This window comes from Lonchura striata, chromosome 2 (genome assembly GCF_046129695.1).
Source record: "Lonchura striata isolate bLonStr1 chromosome 2, bLonStr1.mat, whole genome shotgun sequence".
In the NCBI taxonomy this organism is placed as follows: Eukaryota; Metazoa; Chordata; class Aves; order Passeriformes; family Estrildidae; genus Lonchura; species Lonchura striata.
This window is the reverse complement of record NC_134604.1, coordinates 66,075,108-66,094,651: the sequence shown is the minus strand read 5'-3', so window position 1 is coordinate 66,094,651 and position 19,544 is coordinate 66,075,108. Positions and strand designations below refer to the sequence as shown.

Sequence of the window (19,544 nt, the reverse complement as noted above, 5' to 3'; positions counted from 1 at the left end):
GCACTTACAGGGTCAAATTCAGATGTGAAAGTTTAGACGTAATGGCAGAAATGTCCAAAGTTTTATAGGCTATAATTTGACTATACACATCTCATAAGAGATACTGTAGAGATCTCATTAAATGGATCACCTTATTCTAGAATGAGCAAACACTGAAAATGGATGTTTAAGAAGAATGTAAAATGTGGGAAGATGTAAAAACTGCGGCTTTTTTCAGCTGTGTCTTTTATTTTATTTCATGAAGGTGATAGCTTCAAACATAACATGAAAACAGCTGCATTGTAAGTAACTGAATTAATCTGTGCCTCCCTTGACTACATTAACTTCCAATCTATGTTACTGGGGTTTTGTTTTGGTTGTTTTTTTTTTTTTTTTTTTGTTTTAATTCAGGAATATATTTTTTAAAAATTAATTTCTGAAAAATTAATGCAGAATTTGGTTTAGGGGGGCTTTTTTAATTGATACATTATAGATGAAAATTTTTCCAGACAGACAGGTCTTTGGAGCCCTTCAGCCTGTCTGAATAATTAATGCTTTGGTGATTTAAGTAGACCAAAGTCAATGGGTTTAAAATTTGTGGTCAATAGGTGTCCTGGGCATCTACCATGTTTTGCTATCCAGCAAGTATAGTTTGCTACAGTTCCTACAACCAAAACCAGTTGCATGTAATTGACCCCAAGTACAAAAATTAAATATTGTCCTAAATACTTGCAGTCCTTTATTTATATTTCTTATATTGCCAAATTTGTCTGGAAGTAACACAACATTTGTAGTAGTTTCACAGAATGCAAACATATGTGTATTTCCTAAGACAAAAGGATGAAAGTATAGAGGAGGGAAATGTAACTGAAGTGGGAGAAGAGTAAGGAAAAACTTGGGACTTTCTGAAAAAAAGGATAAATCCAGTTTATGAACAGAAAAATCATGGAAGAGGTGGAATCACTGATGTATTTTTGTTCTTTAAAAAAATAATTCCCTCCCAAACTAGTCTGTCATTGCAGAAACTTTAGATGCATTTATTGTTTATTTTTTAAAGGTTTAATTGTTAATTTTTAGAGGCTCAAAATTTAGCTGTTAAAATAAAAAGCATAGTTAAAATCATCTGTAAGCATGCACTGTGAAAGCTCTTAGTCACAAAAAAAATTAATTAGAAAAAAATGGATGGAGTTTCAAAGTATCAGTAAAAACTCCTACTGGTATTACTGTTGCCTTTTTATGAATAAGATGCCTATGCTTAAAAGAGTCTGTGCTCCTAAAAATTACAATTAAAAACATACCGTGTCATGAACAAAATAAAAGATGAGGAGAGCTAATAAATAGAATTAAATCTGATGAGATCACAAAACAATTTTTTCTTCAATCTGTAAGAGTAAAATTTTGCAGTGTGTAAGAGGCAGTACACTGTTTGGATGACATAAGCATCTCTGAAAACCATGGGAAATAGCCCAGTACTACTTCCTTGGCTTTAATCCCAACTATTCCCCAAGGACTTAACAAGTCTAGGGTGCTTGTATTTTATTCTCATCCTGGTTAGCTTTTCCTTTTTTTCTGGCAGCTATGCAGGAAGCAGCAAGCCAGGCTCTTTCTGCTTCTCTGACCATTCATGGCTCATGAAATAGTCATCCTTCTTGAAAGTCATCATTCAGAATTATTAAATCCCAGCATTTCCTCAAAAATACCACAGTTTTTTTCATTTGTTGCATTGGCCTGTTGAGAGCTGTGAGTGGAGGTCAGGCTGGCTGCTTCTTCTTTCTGGACCAGGCTGTGGAATACAGACAAAGATGCTCAGTTTTGCTGTTTTGTCCAGACTGAACTTCATGTATTTTGTCCAGACTGAACTTCATGTATTACTTAATGTATTTTTCCCCAGGAGAGTTTAATGAACAGTAGAAGTTTATTTTTTTCTGCCTCAGTGAAGAGGAAAATAACAAGAAATTATTCACAACTGCCTTCTCTCTTTTGTAGCTTCTTTACTCCTGCACAGGATCTAGAGCTTTATTATTGTAGAATATGAATGTGTAATACCACTGTCTTCATTTCCACAGAATAACTAGATTCTGCTTTCAGCTCAGCATTCCAGTCAGTATAGATGATCATGGATCAGTGATGTGTGAGTTTAAGATCTTTATGAAATTATTTTAAAGAATAGAACCAAAAACATTATCAAATTTTGTCCAGAATAAGGCCTTGCTTGTGTTGTTAGAGTTTAACTGGAAGGTCAGGATGAGAAGCCTCTCTGTCTGAAAAGAAATAATAATAAGGGATGAAGGAAAGGAATGGAATTGCATGGGATGGTGGGCATTTACAGAACTCCTGTCTTCTTGACAGAGGGAGCAGGATAAAACAAATGAACAACAAAGAGCAGAGAATAGACATTTGGAGCTTTTGTTGTGGAGGAGGAGGAAGGGAAGGGTTAGAAAGGCAGTCATTGGGAGCCTTATAGAAATTAAGGAATTACCATAGGAACAAACAACTCTGGTGTGGTTAATGGAGAGAAATTATATTTGTGGCCTTCCCAGAACTTCATGAGATTTTTTTAGTCTTGACCTTTGGGACTTATTTTTAACCAGTGAATTCATTGAGATATTGCATAGGATAATCTAGTTAGACATCTCTAAACAACAATGGAGGCTTTATTTTACGTATATTTGACTCATAAAATTTAGCACACTTCTAAATTCAGTTGATGGTGTACTGAAAAGTACTACTGGCAATTTTTAGCCTGGCACACCTGGAACTTCAGTCTTTCTTGCTGTAATACACTGCCTTTCACATGTGGAAACAATTGTAGCATCCCAGACAGAAGCAGTGGTTTTGTATTTTTTTAAATGCCTTTAAATTTTAGTGGCTGGCCAACCAAAGGGTCATAATTGCAGGGGTTTTTTTGTTTGTTTGTTTGGTTTGTTTGGTTTTTTGTTTTGTTTTGGTTTGTTTTTTTGTTTGTTTTTTAATTAGTTTACTTTATCTTTTATAGACTTTGAAAATCTGCAGTGGTTCCAGTGAGCCTTTTTAAAAAGCAATGTGTGTTTCATGAGTTTCCTCTGTATAAAAAAATAAAATCCAACAGACAACCATACTAAAGACCTAAAAATATGAATTAAGATTTCATCATCCTGGCTTGTATTTCATATGCAAAAGAGAAAAATAAATTAGTCGAAGGATGACATAGTGGAAACACTCAGCTTAAAAGCAAGGACTCCTGAGTAGGGATGACAAGAAATATGTAAAAGCTAAGACTGTAATGGTGGGATTTAAAAAAAAAAAAAAAAGACAGAAAGATGCAGGCAAGAATAGCTTCTAAAGGAGTATAAGTAACAAGAAGAGCTTGAATTTTCTGAAACTTTAAACCAGCACTACAAACTCAGAGTTTGGTTCAAAGAAGAAAGCAACAGTTTGGGCAGATGAATCATGTTCACTCTGAACATGATGTTCAGAGTCCGGTCTTGCTAAGGCCTAAGAGTAAGGACGTTTTCTTAGTAACAAGAGCTAGGCATTGAGGAGATGCATCTGGTCAAAATGCATTTGATTTTGACCACATGCATTTGATTTGGTTTGCTTTGCAAATACAAGCTAGGACACATCTGCAATTTTGTATGTTGTAGTGCTTTGATTATCATCCTATAAAGGAGTAACACAAAGGAGTAGTATCAAAAGGGAAATTGCATGTTGCAGGTGTACAGTTTAGTAATTTGCATTGAAGAATCAAAATGTCACAGAGAAGTTTGTTCCATAGACCTAAACATTAGATGGGAAAGTTCATCTAGACTAGCCTCTCACCCAACAAATCACATAGAGCTTTTGCCATTTAGCTTTTTGAATCAAACCATCAGGGTTGGTGTCTGAATAATGAAGATGATATGGAAGTGTTTCCTTATATAGGTAGAGATTAGGTGATAAAAAATTATTTCAGTCACCTTAAATATTTGAATTGAAATGAATGAATGTCTTTGGAAAAGATGAAATTGTTTTTCAAATTGAGAGGAATCCTTGCTTCTGAGGTTGCTCTTAAGGTGCTTCTTGAAAAATTATTTAAAGGAAATTTTCAGTATCTAAAAATAAAAAAAATCCTGATTGCCTAGGTTTCAAAACCTTAACTATATGTCATTAAGTTACATATTTTATGAATTATTGACTCGTGCTATTATATCTCTTAGAAATTAATTTAGCAGTAAAATATTTTTTACCTTTGTGCTCAGTGACCTAATGATCAAAGAAAACAATATTTTGTTTTACAAACTTAATACGGATTTGGAAGAATGATGACAGAGCAATGATTTCATTTGGCATGACATCAATGAGCACAAGAATTTCAGTAAACGTTACCAATCTATATGGGACAGAAATAATTACAAACACGAACATAAGAAATATAATGGTTCAACTGAATACAATAATGGCGTGAAATGCGAATAATGACATGTTTTTTTACGTGGTGGATGTCCTCATTACATTCTAAAGCTACCTGAAGAGGGGGAATGGAGAGGGAGATGCTGAGCTCTTCCCTCTGATATTTAGGGACACATGAAAATCGTTGGAAGCTGTGCCAGGGGAAGTCTATACTTAACATTAGGAAGCTTTTCTTTTCTGAGTGTGGTCAGCCACTGGAACAGACTTCCTAGAGAGGTGACCAATGCCTGAAGTCTCCCAGTGTTTAAGAGACATTTGTATGATGCCCTTAACAATGTTCTTTATCTTTTGGTGAGCCCTGAAGTGGTCAGGCAGTTGGACAAGATGATTGTTGTAGGTACTTTCCAGCTGAAATATTCAAATCTAGGACAGACTATGCAAAAAAAAAAAAAAAATCTTGAATGTATTTGTAAACAAAATTATAAAAAAATATATTACTTTCTTCAGTTCTGGAATATGTTTAGGGTTTTGCACAGCATGAAGTCTATGAGCAGAGGGATGGTCCCTATTTGCTTTTGTATACAGGCAAAGAGCATGGAAGAAAAAGCAGTAGAATTGTTTGTCATGGACTGGGAGCAGGATCCACGTTTGAAAAAGTTATCAAAGCTGTAAGAAGAATGTGAGCAGTGTGGCATGAGAAGCCTCAATAACAACACAGATTTTCTCAGAGGAATTTGTCAAATCTTTTTGCTTAAGAGTAGAAAAGATTATTTTAAGTTTTAGTGTAATTTAATCAGAGAATTTTGTTATATCAGTGATAAATTCCTTTGTTCTGGGCACAGTTGGAAGGGACTGAAAGAATGAGAAAAATTATAGGATTTTTATTTTCCTCTGGTATAGTTAGGAAGGGAGGGAAGCACCTAATTCCTTGATATCAGCCCTTTTCAGCCTAAGGAAGTTCTCCACAATTTTTAGGGGAATGGAAGCATTTGTACTCAGGCAAGTGTGAACTTTACAAGTGAGAGAATGCATGAAAGAATAAGGAACACTTTAAGCTAAACCTATCATACCTCCAGGATATTCATCTTTATGGTATTTTTGCTTCATCTGCTCTGTTTTTGTTTGTGGGATGTATTGAATTTATTTCCCACTTGCAGTCCGTTAACCAAATGCTTGCTTAAGCTGGCAGCATTTAAAATATTTTTTTTTGTCATGAGAGTCATATTGGATACCAGGGCCAAGGATGAGAGGGAGATATAAAGGTGAAAGAGGGGAGAGCTAGGTATCACAATTAGTAGCTTCATGAGGTAAATGTGAGAGGAGACAGACAAGATCACTGATGTGACTCATGCCTGTAAAGAGAATAGATCTTACCTTTCACATTCTCATTCTCATAGCACTCTCTCCTTTCACAGGGGAATGAGGAAGAAGTTCTGGGGTGGACAGCTCTGGGGGGAAGCTGAAGGTCAGTTTTGAGCTGTTGTGTTCTGCTAGGGAACTATTTAATTGCACAGAAGATCCAGTGAGATACCTTCTGTGAGGAGAATGAGTTTAAGGATGCCCCTTCTCCATTGTTAAATTAATAAAGTAGTGAACTGTGGAGAAAATCCATTTCAGTGCCCATCTTACAGTCCCTTGAGTATCCTGATTAAATAACTGACTGTGTTGAAGCCTCCAGAGCAGTTGAGTCATTGCTTGTGTTTAAACTACAGCACTTCTTTCCTCCAAACATACAGTAATAAAATGGAATTCAATACTCTTAATCAACTTCTCAAAAATCCTGAAGATACTGGTGCTGCTTAACATCTGTAGATGCAAAGAAAAAAGCAATATCTCACACCACTAATACAAAACAAAAACACTTCAAGCTGTTTATGTTACCCACCAAAGGGCTGTCAATCTTATTTTCTCTGAAGAAGACAATGCTTGGGGGCTGCTGAATCTGCTGACAGCACAGGAGGGAGAGTACATAAAGGATTCCTATGTTTACTTTGATGCAAAAGTGAAATAAACTTTCAGGAATGGCAGTGTTGGATGACTATTGCTGCTATTGCTGTGGTGCATATATCTCTAATGCCTACAGATTTTCACTCTTCATTGGACTCAGTCTCCATGCACAGGGGAAAATGGATTACAGAAAAATCTCTATGTGGTAACAAGGAATAAAACACATCAGGATTATGGGAATTAGTAGTAAGAAGCCTGAACATGTTTAAAGAAATAAAAAGTAATAAAAAACTTAGAGAAGAATAAAAATTTTAGAAAGTTTACTGATCATTGTGGTAATCGGTGAAGATTAATAAAACAAGAGTACTTAAAACAAGAATAAAAGTATTGTCTATCTGCAGTGCAGTCTGATTTTTAGGAATTTCTTTCTTCCCTTCCATGATTTATAGTAAAAGTGCTCCTCTCCTCTCCTCTCCTCTCCTCTCCTCTCCCCTCCCCTCCCCTCCCCTCCCCTCCCCTCCCCTCCCCTCCCCTCCCCTCCCCTCCCCTCCCCTCCCCTCCCCTCCCCTCCCCTCTCCTCCTCTCCTCTCCCCTCCTCTCCTCTCCCCCCCCCTCCCCTCCCCTCTGTTTTGCTGTGCATCTCTGTTTCTGTTGCTTCACTTCTTCCTGGTAGAGGCATTGCCTTTGACCACTAAAAGTAATTCTTACACCTAAAGAAACAGAGTGCATGGATTATTTAGTAGCATACTTGTGTTTATTTCAATTAGAATTAAGAAATAAACCCCAGTGCTTCAGTGCAAATAATGTGCAAAGAAGTATTGAACTATTCATTCCATGGGAAGCTGACACTAAACCACACCACACCTCCAGGGTGCAGGGCCGCATCCCAATGTCCTTGTGAATGTGCAGTCTACCCTTAAGCATAAAAATTGGAAACCAATAAATTACTTTCTTTGAGCAAAAGGCATTGAGGATATTGATCATTGTATTATTCATAAGATTTGGTTATCTGATATATTGATTTATTGACCAAAATGTATGCAAATATATAATAGATATTTGTTTGTATTACTTTTAAATGACCATTATTAAGTTGTGTTGTGTTTGAGTGTGTAAATTAGCTTGTGTGAGATTGACTAATTCTAAACTTGGAATTGCCAAAAAGTTTGCAGATTTTTTTTCCTCATTCTGACCTACTATTATCAAATAATATGCTAAGAGCCATTTTATTTTTCTGAATACATGATCATATCCTAACAGATACTCCCTGAAGTGTCTGGAGTACAAATCTTATTTTATGTGTATTAAAAACAGTAGGGAATCTCAAATCAGCTCACTAAATAGCTTTTCTACAACACCTTATTGAGGAAGAGAAAACTAATATAATTGCCATTTTGCTGTTCTGAAAGCTTTAAATCTGGCAGCTACTGAATTCCAAGCTTATATTGTTTCTGCATGAAGGCCATTTGAAGGTGAAATGAGAATAAACTTGATTTATTTAAAATTTATATTAAATTGACTAGAATGTGTGTCTCAGGGAGTGGTGCTGGACTTTGCACACCATACTCAAGATCTGATGGGAGAAAATTAATAGATTGATTAGAATGAAATGTTTAAGACCATTAAAAAAAATCTCAAGTTTGATGATTTGCAGCTCAAGAAAAACCATGGTGTACACTTACCAGTTTTCAGATTAGCTTTAGATACAGCCAGAGTCCTCTTGTAAACAAATCAATGTATTACATTATTATTCACAGATCTGTTTTGTACCTGCTTTTCATTTTGTGTCAAGTTATCTGATAGGAGGCAGCGGTAGGAATACCCTTGGGCCAGTCACTTTATCTCTGTGTGCTTATGTTTATCTTCTGAGTTATGTTTTGACGAGGTTTTTCTGTCCTTTGTGAGTACTGTGAGCTCCAGAGACCAATACCAGCAGCAGCTGTGCACAACAGTGGTGCTGTGCAGACTATAGTCTGCAGTGCAGTAGCTGAGTGTTATGGGTATTTTTTAATAAACATTGTTCAGTTTCTTTAATGCTTCCAAGAGGTGTCAGTTTTACAAATGGTATTTTGACTGTAAAGGATAACATTGCCATCCATGGGGTGGGGGACAGGCAAGCTAGCAAAATGTAAATGCAAGCTAGCAAAAATATTCAATATTCTCTGAATAGCAAGGTCTTGGTTCCACATTTGTTCTGGTTACAAAAGGACTTGACATTAACCTAAATGTTTTAAAATTATGGGATTGTAGAGTATGTGAGCATTTACGAGGACATCTTCAGCTGTAAAATAACAGCTGCTTTTGATGGTTACATTTTGACTGTCCATCTCTCATCTGAAAAATTCATGTGAGTTTGTTATTGTATTCTGCTTCTCTTTCTCCTCCTCTATTGCTTCCATAAATCTATTTGAACTGAGAGGGAAAGCCAGCAATATTTATTTGTGCAGAATTTACAGACAAGCAATCAGAATGTGCCAAGACTGGACAACATGAAAGTAAATGTGTATATTAGAACTGGACTGCTTTGAAAAAAAATTAATAATTCATTTCAGTGCTCCTGTGAGAGAACATAAGTATCATTTAAGCATCACTCCAAAGGGTAGGAGAGGAAGATCTGTGGTTCTTTCATAATTGCTGCCAAATACAATTCACACTCCTTTTTCAACACAGAATTACTTCAAAAATTAAAATTAAATTAACCTTGATAATTATTTGGGAAAAAAACCCTGAAAACTGGAAATTAATTCTCTGAAAATATCAACCGATATATATGGGAGTATATATTACACTGATATATACTAATATTGTTAATATTAGTATTTTTAATTTTGAAAATGAAATTCACAAACAAGTATGATTTCTTTCCCTTCTGGCAAATCAGTTCTGAAATACTGAATGCAATATAAAATGCTATATTTATGTGACTTGAAATGCATTTGTTCTTCCTGTATAAAAAATGTCTGCATGTGTGAAGGCATTTACACATTGTGTAAAGAGATACTGCTTGTATGATACATATAGATAGCTGTTGTATGGACATATACACATATATACACATATGCCCACACAAATATGTTGGTTTCGTATGAAAGTCATCTGTGATTTTAAATTAGTTCACCATGAAATGATGTTAATAAAACCTGAGATGCTCACAAGTTCCCAAGAGATAGTCTGTGCCTTGAGGCTAAAGTTCACTCTGAATTAGTCAACAAATAAGAAATCACCTGTGCCGACATAATTACAGCATCAAATGTGCTGCGGCCACAATCTAAAGTCCTTCAGCTACTTGACTGGACTTTGCATTAAGTTTCTTTTTCAGCAAATGTTTGTTTGTGGTATTTCATTATTTACTTGTCAGTCTAGGGCATTAAGAGTGGTGGACATCAGTGACCTGATAGGAAATCTCTCTCTGACATCTGTTCTTACATTTATGCCGTGAAGTGGAGGAAAGCACAGGTTGGCTTGTAGGAATTACAAAATATGTACATTAAAAGGATTCTTCTGTGTCCTGAAGTATTTATGGTGCTTCTCACTGTTTTCTGTCTGAAAGAAATAACAAAATTTAAAAAGATAGTAATGGTTTTGGTGGGTTTTCATGTTAATTCTGTGTAGCCAATGAAAAATTCATAAAGTTCACAAGAAAAATATTAAGGGTCAGCAGTTCAGGCTACAGTATATATATAGGTACATGATGCACTGTGCATTTAAAATCTGACAGTTGAGTTTTCTATGAATGCTTTATTCTCGATTTTACAAGGTCAAATAAAATAATACCTGTCTGAAAAATAAGGAGCATTCTCTAACAGTATTGTTTCTACAAGTAACAATGTTTGTCAAAGGTTTTAAGAATATAAGTTTGAAATATTTTTATTTGAATGAACTCTTTCAGTAGCAGAAGCATTTCAGTATATTTTATGTATTCTATTGCCTATAGAATTAGTCAAGATTTATTCAGAAACTAGACTTGTCCTAAAGGATGCATTTAAATTGCAAAGTTTTCTTTTCTAACCCATGAAGCCTAAAAGCCCATGAAAAAATGCAGTAAAATTAGGGATGAAATAAATATTTAGTGAATGTATGCAAGTTGGAAAGATTTCTACATTAGGCTTACTGTGCCTGACAAGGTTTGTTTCTGGCATTTTTTTGTTTTCACCTACTTATGTTGTTTAAATAGTACTTGGTTTTTTTTATTATTGTATTTAATACATAAATTTTATTTCTCAGTTTTCTTTTCTTTCCCCTCATTTAAGATTCCAGAGGCTTATTTTATTAGAGACCCTCATACTTTCCTCCTTACAAAGGACTTTATTAAGGTATATATGTTCTTTTTAGTGCAAAAAACCCAAAACCTCTCTCAAGCCCTGAACTGCATGTCCTCACAGGTTAACATTTTCACATATAACGCCAGTTACTGGAGATGAGAATGGTTAGTTGGTTAACTGAAGCATGCTTGAAAGGAGAAGCAAAGCTTGTCTACAAAATACTAACACTTGGATGAGTCTGCAGCCTGGGAGGAGAGCACCGGGTGAATTTTCTGGACTTTTTTCATGGCTGACTTGGGATATGCCTGCATTGTCACACAGTGTGTTGACCTCTCTCCTTGATGCATATTGCTCCTGACAGTCCCTCTCCTCTGCCCGCAGGCCATGGAGGCGCAGATACAGAACTTTGGACAGACGCCATCGCAGTTGCTCATTGAGCCCCATCCACCTCGGAGCTCTGCCATGCACCTGGTGAGACATGACTGCTGGCTGGGAATGCATTCCCTTTGAACCTTAGGGTCCCTTGTAGGTCATAAAGTACTCATTAAAGCAACACTTTTGATGCCCCCCATTACCCATGCAGCCATTCTTGCTTTGGGTAGCAACAAATTGCAGGCATATAGCAGAGCAAGGTGGAGGTGTGACTGGCTTTAGCTTCATACAGTCCTGGATTTTCCTTACTAATATGGTATAAGATGGTTCCATCTTAAAAAATATAAACTTGAAAAATACATATTTTTATTCTTGTTTCTGCAAGTGATGGGAATAACTTCAGGCTTTCCTTAGTGTGAGTATGTTGTTTTGTTTTAAAGGATGCATTGTTAGGGGCTGATTTATGAACAATGTCTGCTTGACAAAAATGAAGTATTGGAGCTCAAATCCTGCTAGAATCCTCCTGCCCATTCCCCTAGGAGAATGAAATGTATATTTTGAGTTTCAATTCAAACTCCAAAATTAATTTCCATCACATTCTTCTCTATCCTTCCTGGAAAGAATCGTATGAAATCGCCAGACTGAACAAGACAGATTTCTATGCCCTGAGTGCCTTTGATGAAATGCTTAGAGATAGAGCTAGATTTTTTTTTTTAAGCTTTGTAAATCAACAGTAATACATGCAGTAGTTTCAATTATTTTTTCTATCTATAAGGAAATCTCCCTATTTAGCTGTACACTGTGAAAGTGGAAATTTATCTGGAAGTGGTTTTCGACTTATTTTAAGTGTGTACAAGTCAAACTTAGGTAATATTTATTTTACCTTCTGAGGATACAGATAATATATTTTTAATACTTCTAGGTGATAAGCAGAAAGGAATATTTGACCTTTTAGAAATAGTTCATTTTGTTATAACAGTGGCTTAAAAAAAAAACCTTAAAACCAGTACTCAAGAGCTATCCTTGTCCATGTACAAACAATTGTGTCGTTTCCAGAATCATGAAACAGGCTTAGGTTACTATAACCTTATTAGGTTGCAGACTCCCTAATAAGCATATGCTTTACTTAGAATTAGATTGTCTATGTTTGGAAGCGCTGTATTTCATAGAAGGAATTAATTAAGAAAAATATCTGTGTGTCTTTGAGTCACTCTTAAAGTTTCTTTTTTTCCACTGTGGTAGTTTAGAGAATTGATATTTATTATGTATTAATTGATTAACACATTAAGACACATCTCTATTTTATGAATATTAACTACTGAATAATTTTACATTTTACTGTATGCTAATTAATGCTAATGGTCATTTTTTACCCTGTAACGATGACCCTTACCATACCTATTCTCTATTTATCCTCGTGTAATGTTCCAATAATAGCTTGTGATCTTGCTCTCCTCCATCACTAGAGTAGATGCACAGGTAGTGTTGTTTTCCCTGTATGCGCACATGCTTGCCTGCTCTTTTTTAACCTCGTTTTCCCTCAGACCTCCTCACTAATTGTGTTATCCCTTCTGTTTTCTTCTGCTCTCTTCTCCTTTCTACTCAACAGTGTTTCCTTCCACAGAGCCCTCTCATGTTTAAAGATCAGATGCAGCAGGATGTCATCATGGTGCTGAAGTTTCCATCAAATTCCCCTGTCACACACGTGGCAGCCAACACGCTGCCCCACCTGACCATCCCTGCCGTGGTGACGGTCACTTGCAGCAGGCTGTTTGCAGTCAATCGGTGGCACAACACAGTAGGTAGGTTCTCGCAGGCACGCTTCACTCAAATTTGAAGACCTTAACAATGCAGCTTTAATTTTGAGTGTAATTTAGCTCGCTCATCTGCTTGTGCACTAAAATTTACTGTTTCTTCTGGTTTGTGTCAAATAATCACAGCTTCTGTTTTCTCTGGTGTCATTCCTAGAAGCACTCTCCTTAACAGCAGCACATCACCATGGCAGCCAATCGATTCGTGGTTACTTCAGGATCAGCCTTCGATACAGTGCTTTTCAGGAGACTGCTGCTGCTCTTGACACAGCAAATGTTCATATGTCCCAGGTTTCAGGAATACATACTGACATGCTAGAGAGTGTATATCCCTATCTGCTGCTTGAGAGAGATTTCAGGATCTTGTCATAAACCTTCCAATGGGTCACTGTTGGTCTATCTGGGACCCTAAGCAAGCCTAAGCAACCAGACGCTTAACTATTCTGAGAAGTTTCCTCATTCCCGCACAAAAGTCCATCCAACAGGGCCATCCCAAAATTCCCTTCCAGCCCTTCTGCTCACCTCTCCATATTGCCATTAGGACTGTCCATGTCACCTGTATGTGCAGGTGCTAAGGAAGCTCCAGACATTGCTGAATAGGTGGTGGGGCCCATGAGGTACATGAGGGAACAAACAGGTTTCATTTTCTCAGGTAGTTTGCTGCAGCAATGGTCCTTATGCTGCAATATCTGGAAACATTTATAATACTCCATCAGGTGCAACTACATTATGTGTAAAAAATGTTTTTTTCTCATTTCTTTAAAACATAAGGTAAAAATCTAGAGGGAAAAAAAAAACAGCATTTTTTAAAAATTATTTAGTGACAATGTCCTCAATGGAAGATTCCAATGTCAGGAATGATTCAGAGGTGCAGAAGCTGTCCTGTGTTGGTTTAATACACCTTTGACTAACATGAATTGATTGGTTATTTCCTAATTATTTTCCTTTGATTTTTCAGGGATTCTGTCCAAATACTCTATACCCATCATCTTTCATGTGTCCTCTATCTGAGGAAGCTTATTTGGCTCTGGAGAAGCCTTTTCTCATCCAGATTTTTGAATCAAGAGAACCCAAAATTCCTGCCTATACTTTATTGTGAAGGAATTAATCTCATTAATATTGCAGTATGCTGGAGTTCAAGGGTTTCCTTAAAAACTGACATTTGAAGTCCTTTAGTTTAGCTGAAGCTTTGTTAGTCCTCATGATGCATATGACAGTAAGGTTTTAAGTTTTCCTCTATACTATTGTAAAACATTAGTCAGGATGCAAAAATTCAGAATTAAAGGCATGAACCAACCATAAATTTCACACCATTTGTAAACCTCTGGTCTAAATTAAAAAAAAAAAAAATATTACTTTCTAAATATATTATAATAGAAAGAGAGGAAAATGAAACTGTTTAGAGAATCAAACCTCATTGTAATGATTTTCTTAACTTTTGCATCTTTCTTGGCAATGTTGCTTATTTTGCAGGAGGGTAATCCAGGACAGGGTATCAGTTTCCTACTATCGCCAAAATATTGTTTTAATAAAGCATAACTCTAGTATAAAGGATAGCTTTATCTACAGAAATGTATACATAGACCACTTGTAGATTGTATGTAGAGCTTTGGAATTTAATAAACAGCAGGAGGCATTTACAGAGACATCTCATAATAGAAGTGGATGTATCTAAGTTAATACCAGTAAAGACCTGTCCCTAACTGCTTGGGTTTTGAAAGAAGAGACAGAAAGAAGGGAAGAAGTTCTCAAGGCTGTGTCTTTCTGAAAATAGTAGAGCTAGCTTTTCTTTTACCTCTTCCAGTTGTCTACTGCAGTAGTAGAAAATGGAATTTATTATTCAGAAATCTGTATGTCCTATTATGGAGGGTATTCTTGTGCAATGTAGCAGTTCATGAAAAAAATGTGTTTTCAGTAGTGACTATTTGATTTATATACCAGGGAAGCTGCTCAAAAGAGCCAAACCAATGCTATCTATGCATGAGAAAAGATAACACTAAATTTGCAGCCCCTGGTGCACATTTGAACATCTTAAAGACTGCTTAGAATAGAATGAACAGGAAAAAATGTGGCACATTTACTGTACCCTACAGTTTTACATCTAAAAATTTTAGATAAATCCATTAAAAGGTCCAAGTTTCTGTCACATACAGATTTCCATAGGTAAGAAACTCATAAAAATGTTTAATCTAATTAACTTTATTTTCTCTGCTAAGATCTCTGCTCAAAAGTAAAAAAAACTCTTATACTATTTTAAATTAGTTATTTAATGAATGTGTGTGGCTGCAAAAGTTGTGATGAAGCTGATGCTTCTACATTTATAGTTACTTTTACATAAGCTAAACATTAACAAATGCATATTTGTGAAGCACAGAGAAAGAAATCTTAAAATATTAATAAAGCAATTAGTAAAAAGCTACTTTCTAAAAATATATAATTATCTAATAATGAACTTTTAAACCTATAAAAGTCATGTCAAAAGGTTTCTGTGTGCTTTGTTCTTTCATGTGTAGGCCTTCGTGGAGCCCCAGGATATTCTTTGGATCAAGCCCATCATCTTCCAATAGAAATGGATCCATTGATCGGTATGTCAAGATGAAAATGTAGCAATATATTTGAAATTGGCATTTTCAGGAATTATTGATTAAGCTATATCTGTATAGTATGCTTCATTTAACACAGAAAATAGGAAAATATTTATTCTTGTCAGTCTTGGAGAACTAAAAAGCATTAGCTATTGATGCTGAATGAATTACATGAATGCTATTTGTTATTAACATCACCAGCAACTGGTATTTAAGAAACAACCAATTAAGTCAGTTAATTGTCAGTCTATATCTATAATTCTGTTCTCTTATCAGGTCACATTAGTAAAATAAAACCTGAGGGTCCTGTGGAGATCGCATATATTTTTTTTACAGCCAGCACTATATTTATCAGTGGAGATGCAGATCCATTTATTTTCATTCACTTTATAATTTGGATTTAGTCAAAAGTACTAATTTAATAATGAAAAGACTGGCTTTTAAATTGATAATATTTTTAAAAGCCAGAATTTTTTGAGAAACTGAATAATTTGAGAAATAGCATCTGCTAAAATTGTTAGACTTCAGGACTTCCTAATGGTCATAATTTTTCATTAATTGCACTTATTGGATTTGTAGTGGGGAGGTAGTTCAGGAATTTGAAATAGAAATTTGGGATAGGGTAAGTTCTTATGGAAAAGTTTGTAGCATTGTTGAGAACAAAATATATTTTTAAACATAGCCAGATATAAAGTTCCACTTTTTTTCCTGTGTCAATATTCATATTCAAAATTTTCAATATTTACTTCTATGTAAATTCATAATTTACATAGAAGTACCTTAGGAGAATTAGCTTTCTCATTCTGTGTGCTGCATCTGATCTTATATAATGACAGTGGTTTTCTCTTTAGTTTTTTCTCTCACAAGCTAAGGCACAACTATTGTGCCCATCTGTTGTGGAAATTTGGGTAATTTGCTCTTCATTATCTTTCAGCTGATGGACATAGAGGGTCTGGTAGTTTAAATATGTGTTTTTAGAATGTATGCAAATATGATATTAACTTCCACAAGCAATTTTGAAATAGAATGGAATGGGGTTTTTTTGGCTGAATCTCTTATTTCATGCATTTGTGAGCAGTTTAAGTAGAATAGCAAAAAACAGGGGAAAATTAGATTATTATCTGTATTCGGTTGTGTTCTTATAGGAGAAACATATTTCTCAGAGTGATTTTTACCTCTAACTTTGGGTAACTGAAGTTAGTTGTCAAGATTCCCTCCATAACTACTGTAGAAAGACAAACTCTCCTCTGGAGCTGTCTAGCACTTAGTTATTACAGTATGAGATGACTTGTCATGTGAAAAAAATGTCTTCTCCAGTGAGACTGGATGGAGTGGATAAAATTAATTTAGATTATATACTCAACTTTCAGAAAGTTAATACTGAGGTGGAAAACACTTTTATGGGGTTGCCATATCTTGTCTGTTGTGTCACAGGGGGACAGACACATTAGCTGTGGGCTTCCAGTCATTAGTAGCCTTCTAAACATCTCCGTTTGGCTGTTGGCTTGGTGGGATTCTGCATGAACCACTACTTTTCCCTTGGTTCTGGGAAGTTTCTAGGTGCCATTGCCTCTTTTAAAAGTACTGTCTGTGGCCTGGGTCCCTGCTAGAGGAGCACTTACTTTTCCTGAACTGGAAAATTGTATAAGGCTTGAATAGATTCACGGAATCATAAAATATGGTGAGTTGGAAGGGACCCATCAGGAGCATCAAGTCCAACTCCTGTTTCTGTGTGGGACATCCCCCAAGAGTCACATAATGGGCCCGAGAGCATTGTCCAAACTCTTCTTGAGCTCTCTTCAGGCTGGTTCTGTGGCCACTTCCCTGAGGAGCCAGTTCCAGTGCCCAACCACCCTCTGGGTATAAAACCAGTCCAACCCAAATGTCTCCTAACTCAGCTTCATGCTCTTCCCTTGAGTCCTGTCCCTAGGCATAAGAGTAAAAAGATCGGTACCTGCTCTTCCCCTTCCCCTTGTGAAGATGCTGAAGATCACAATGAGGTCTCCCCTCATTCATTGGTTGAATCCTTACACTTTTAATCTGGTTAAGCATCTGGAGGTGTAGGGTTGTCAAGGCCACACAATACAAGCTGTTTTCTGTGGAAGAGATACTAACCAGCAAGAGCTGGCTCTCTGCAGTATTGTTAGTATTGATTTCATATTTTATATGGACTTCTGCTACTTTCCCCTGGTTCAGATTGTTTTGAGGGACTACTGCAGAGCACTAAAATTATTACCACATATTATGCAGTGCATCAGGCAGCTTATAAGAAATTGCCATATCTTGTAAAATCTTATCTCTTATTCCAAGGGGAACTAGAAATCTCACAATAATTTTGTGTTTCTGACACCCATATAGACAGGTCTAAATGTTCATATTCAAAATGCTTACTCAACAACAAATTCACAGTTCATTGAAAGTTAAATGTATTCATTTTCTCCTGTAAATGGATGACAGGAAGGTGTTGGAATGGCTTACATGTAGAATGTGTTTTGCATTTCGTTACAGCCAATAACTCTGGTGTGAACAAACGTCAGATCACAGACCTTGTGGATCAGAGCATCCAGATCAACGCACATTGCTTCGTGGTCACGGCAGATAATCGCTACATTCTCATCTGTGGTTTCTGGGACAAGAGCTTTCGAGTTTATTCCACAGAAACAGGTGACTTCAAATACAGCTCCCTGGTTCTTCCTGGGTCACAAAGCAGACAAAGACTATTGTCTTAATAGTACCATATCTATTACTTGTGCTTACACGTCAATAAGTGGTAAACAGCAGTTTATAAAATCCTTCATTATTGTTTCAGCATGATAACTTCACATTTTTTTTAAGGGAAGATAGAGGATGTAAAAGGAAATGGAACACAGTCTTATTAATAGTAACTATTGAAAACCATAGTTATCTTCAGGAAATTTATCATGTCAAAAGAATCAACCATATTTTTGTTACAATATTTTTATGGAACTATTATTTCTAGCTCTATTTATTTCGTGTAGTAAGGAATTAGGTTGAATATCCGGATACAGGAACAAATATTTTGTTGCTTTGTGTCATTACTTAACCTAATATCACTCAATATATTGCTAAAAACCAACTGTAATAATAGAAAGGAGGAGGTGATAATCGCAGTAAATCTTAGTTTGACATTAACATAGAACAAACACACATTTTTAGCATAATAATGCAGCACAATTATAGAAGAGTTCATGTGCAGTCTTATGCATATCACTCATGAAATTTATAAATACTGTTCTAGTGCTGTTGCTTAAATACTGATGGAGCTATAACTCCACTTAATATTCAGTGACTGCAGCACTGCCTTGATTTTCAGAGATAAGGGTTAGACTGTAGATTGCCACAAAGCAGTCTTCAACAGGAATGAAAAAAAAGGTGGAAAAAAAAGTTTAATCTTTGTGATTTTTTAATCTTCTTGTAGCATTTAGTGAACTCTAATTATGGGACATGAAATAAAAGTTACATTTGAACTGAATATTAATTATATAGTTAATGATTTCCAAACACTGCTAGTACCTTAGAAAACTGAATTTGTATGACTTTTCATTCCCACCAGGAAAATTAACTCAGATTGTGTTTGGCCACTGGGATGTCGTGACTTGCCTCGCCAGGTCGGAGTCCTACATTGGGGGTGATTGCTACATCGTGTCTGGGTCTCGCGACGCTACGTTGCTGCTTTGGTACTGGAGTGGCCGGCACCATATCATAGGTGACAATCCAAACAGCAGTAAGTATCCTTCAATAACACCTCTCCCAGAGGTCTTCTGTCACACCTACTTGTTTTAGCATTCCTTCTTTCAGCTTCAGAAGTTATTGCAAAATATATCGCTAACTTTGCTTACAGGTTGAAGGTTGGTATAAGAGCACCACATGCTAAGCAATGCATTGATTGCTAGCCAAAAAAAATGTTTAAACACTCGCTGCATGTTAAGAGAGAATAGGATGGGAGTATAGTTCCTAAGTTTGTAATTGCCTTTATCACTTATAGCATCATGTCATCATAAACTAGAACAAGATGGTTGTGGCCTTTAAGTGACAGTACATATATCACTATATTTTGATTTCCCTTTCCCTGGAAATATTTTTTTGGCATTTTAACTTACTCCTTTTGTGCTACAGCATGCTATATCAGCTGCTTGCCTTTTCAAAAAAGGAATGTCTCACATGCCATGGAATTAAATGAGACTCTTGAGAAAGGTCTT

The 19,544-nt window shown here is 36.0% G+C and overlaps 1 protein-coding gene across 5 annotated transcripts in view; it reads left to right on the top strand.

The window, feature by feature from the left end:
* The window catches only part of NBEA (neurobeachin), a 451,486-nt gene that overhangs the window by 415,548 nt on the left and 16,394 nt on the right, over nt 1-19,544 (top strand). For 4 of the 5 annotated variants that reach the window (XM_021541930.3, XM_021541926.2, XM_021541923.3 and 1 more), the window contains 5 exons: nt 10,938-11,027; nt 12,538-12,730; nt 15,253-15,324; nt 17,833-17,988; nt 18,899-19,069. In XM_021541930.3, coding sequence (XP_021397605.2) covers nt 10,938-11,027; nt 12,538-12,730; nt 15,253-15,324; nt 17,833-17,988; nt 18,899-19,069 — 682 coding nt within the window. The remainder of the gene's footprint in view (nt 1-10,937; nt 11,028-12,537; nt 12,731-15,252; nt 15,325-17,832; nt 17,989-18,898; nt 19,070-19,544) is intronic. The other variant, XM_021541925.3, reaches the window with a different exon arrangement.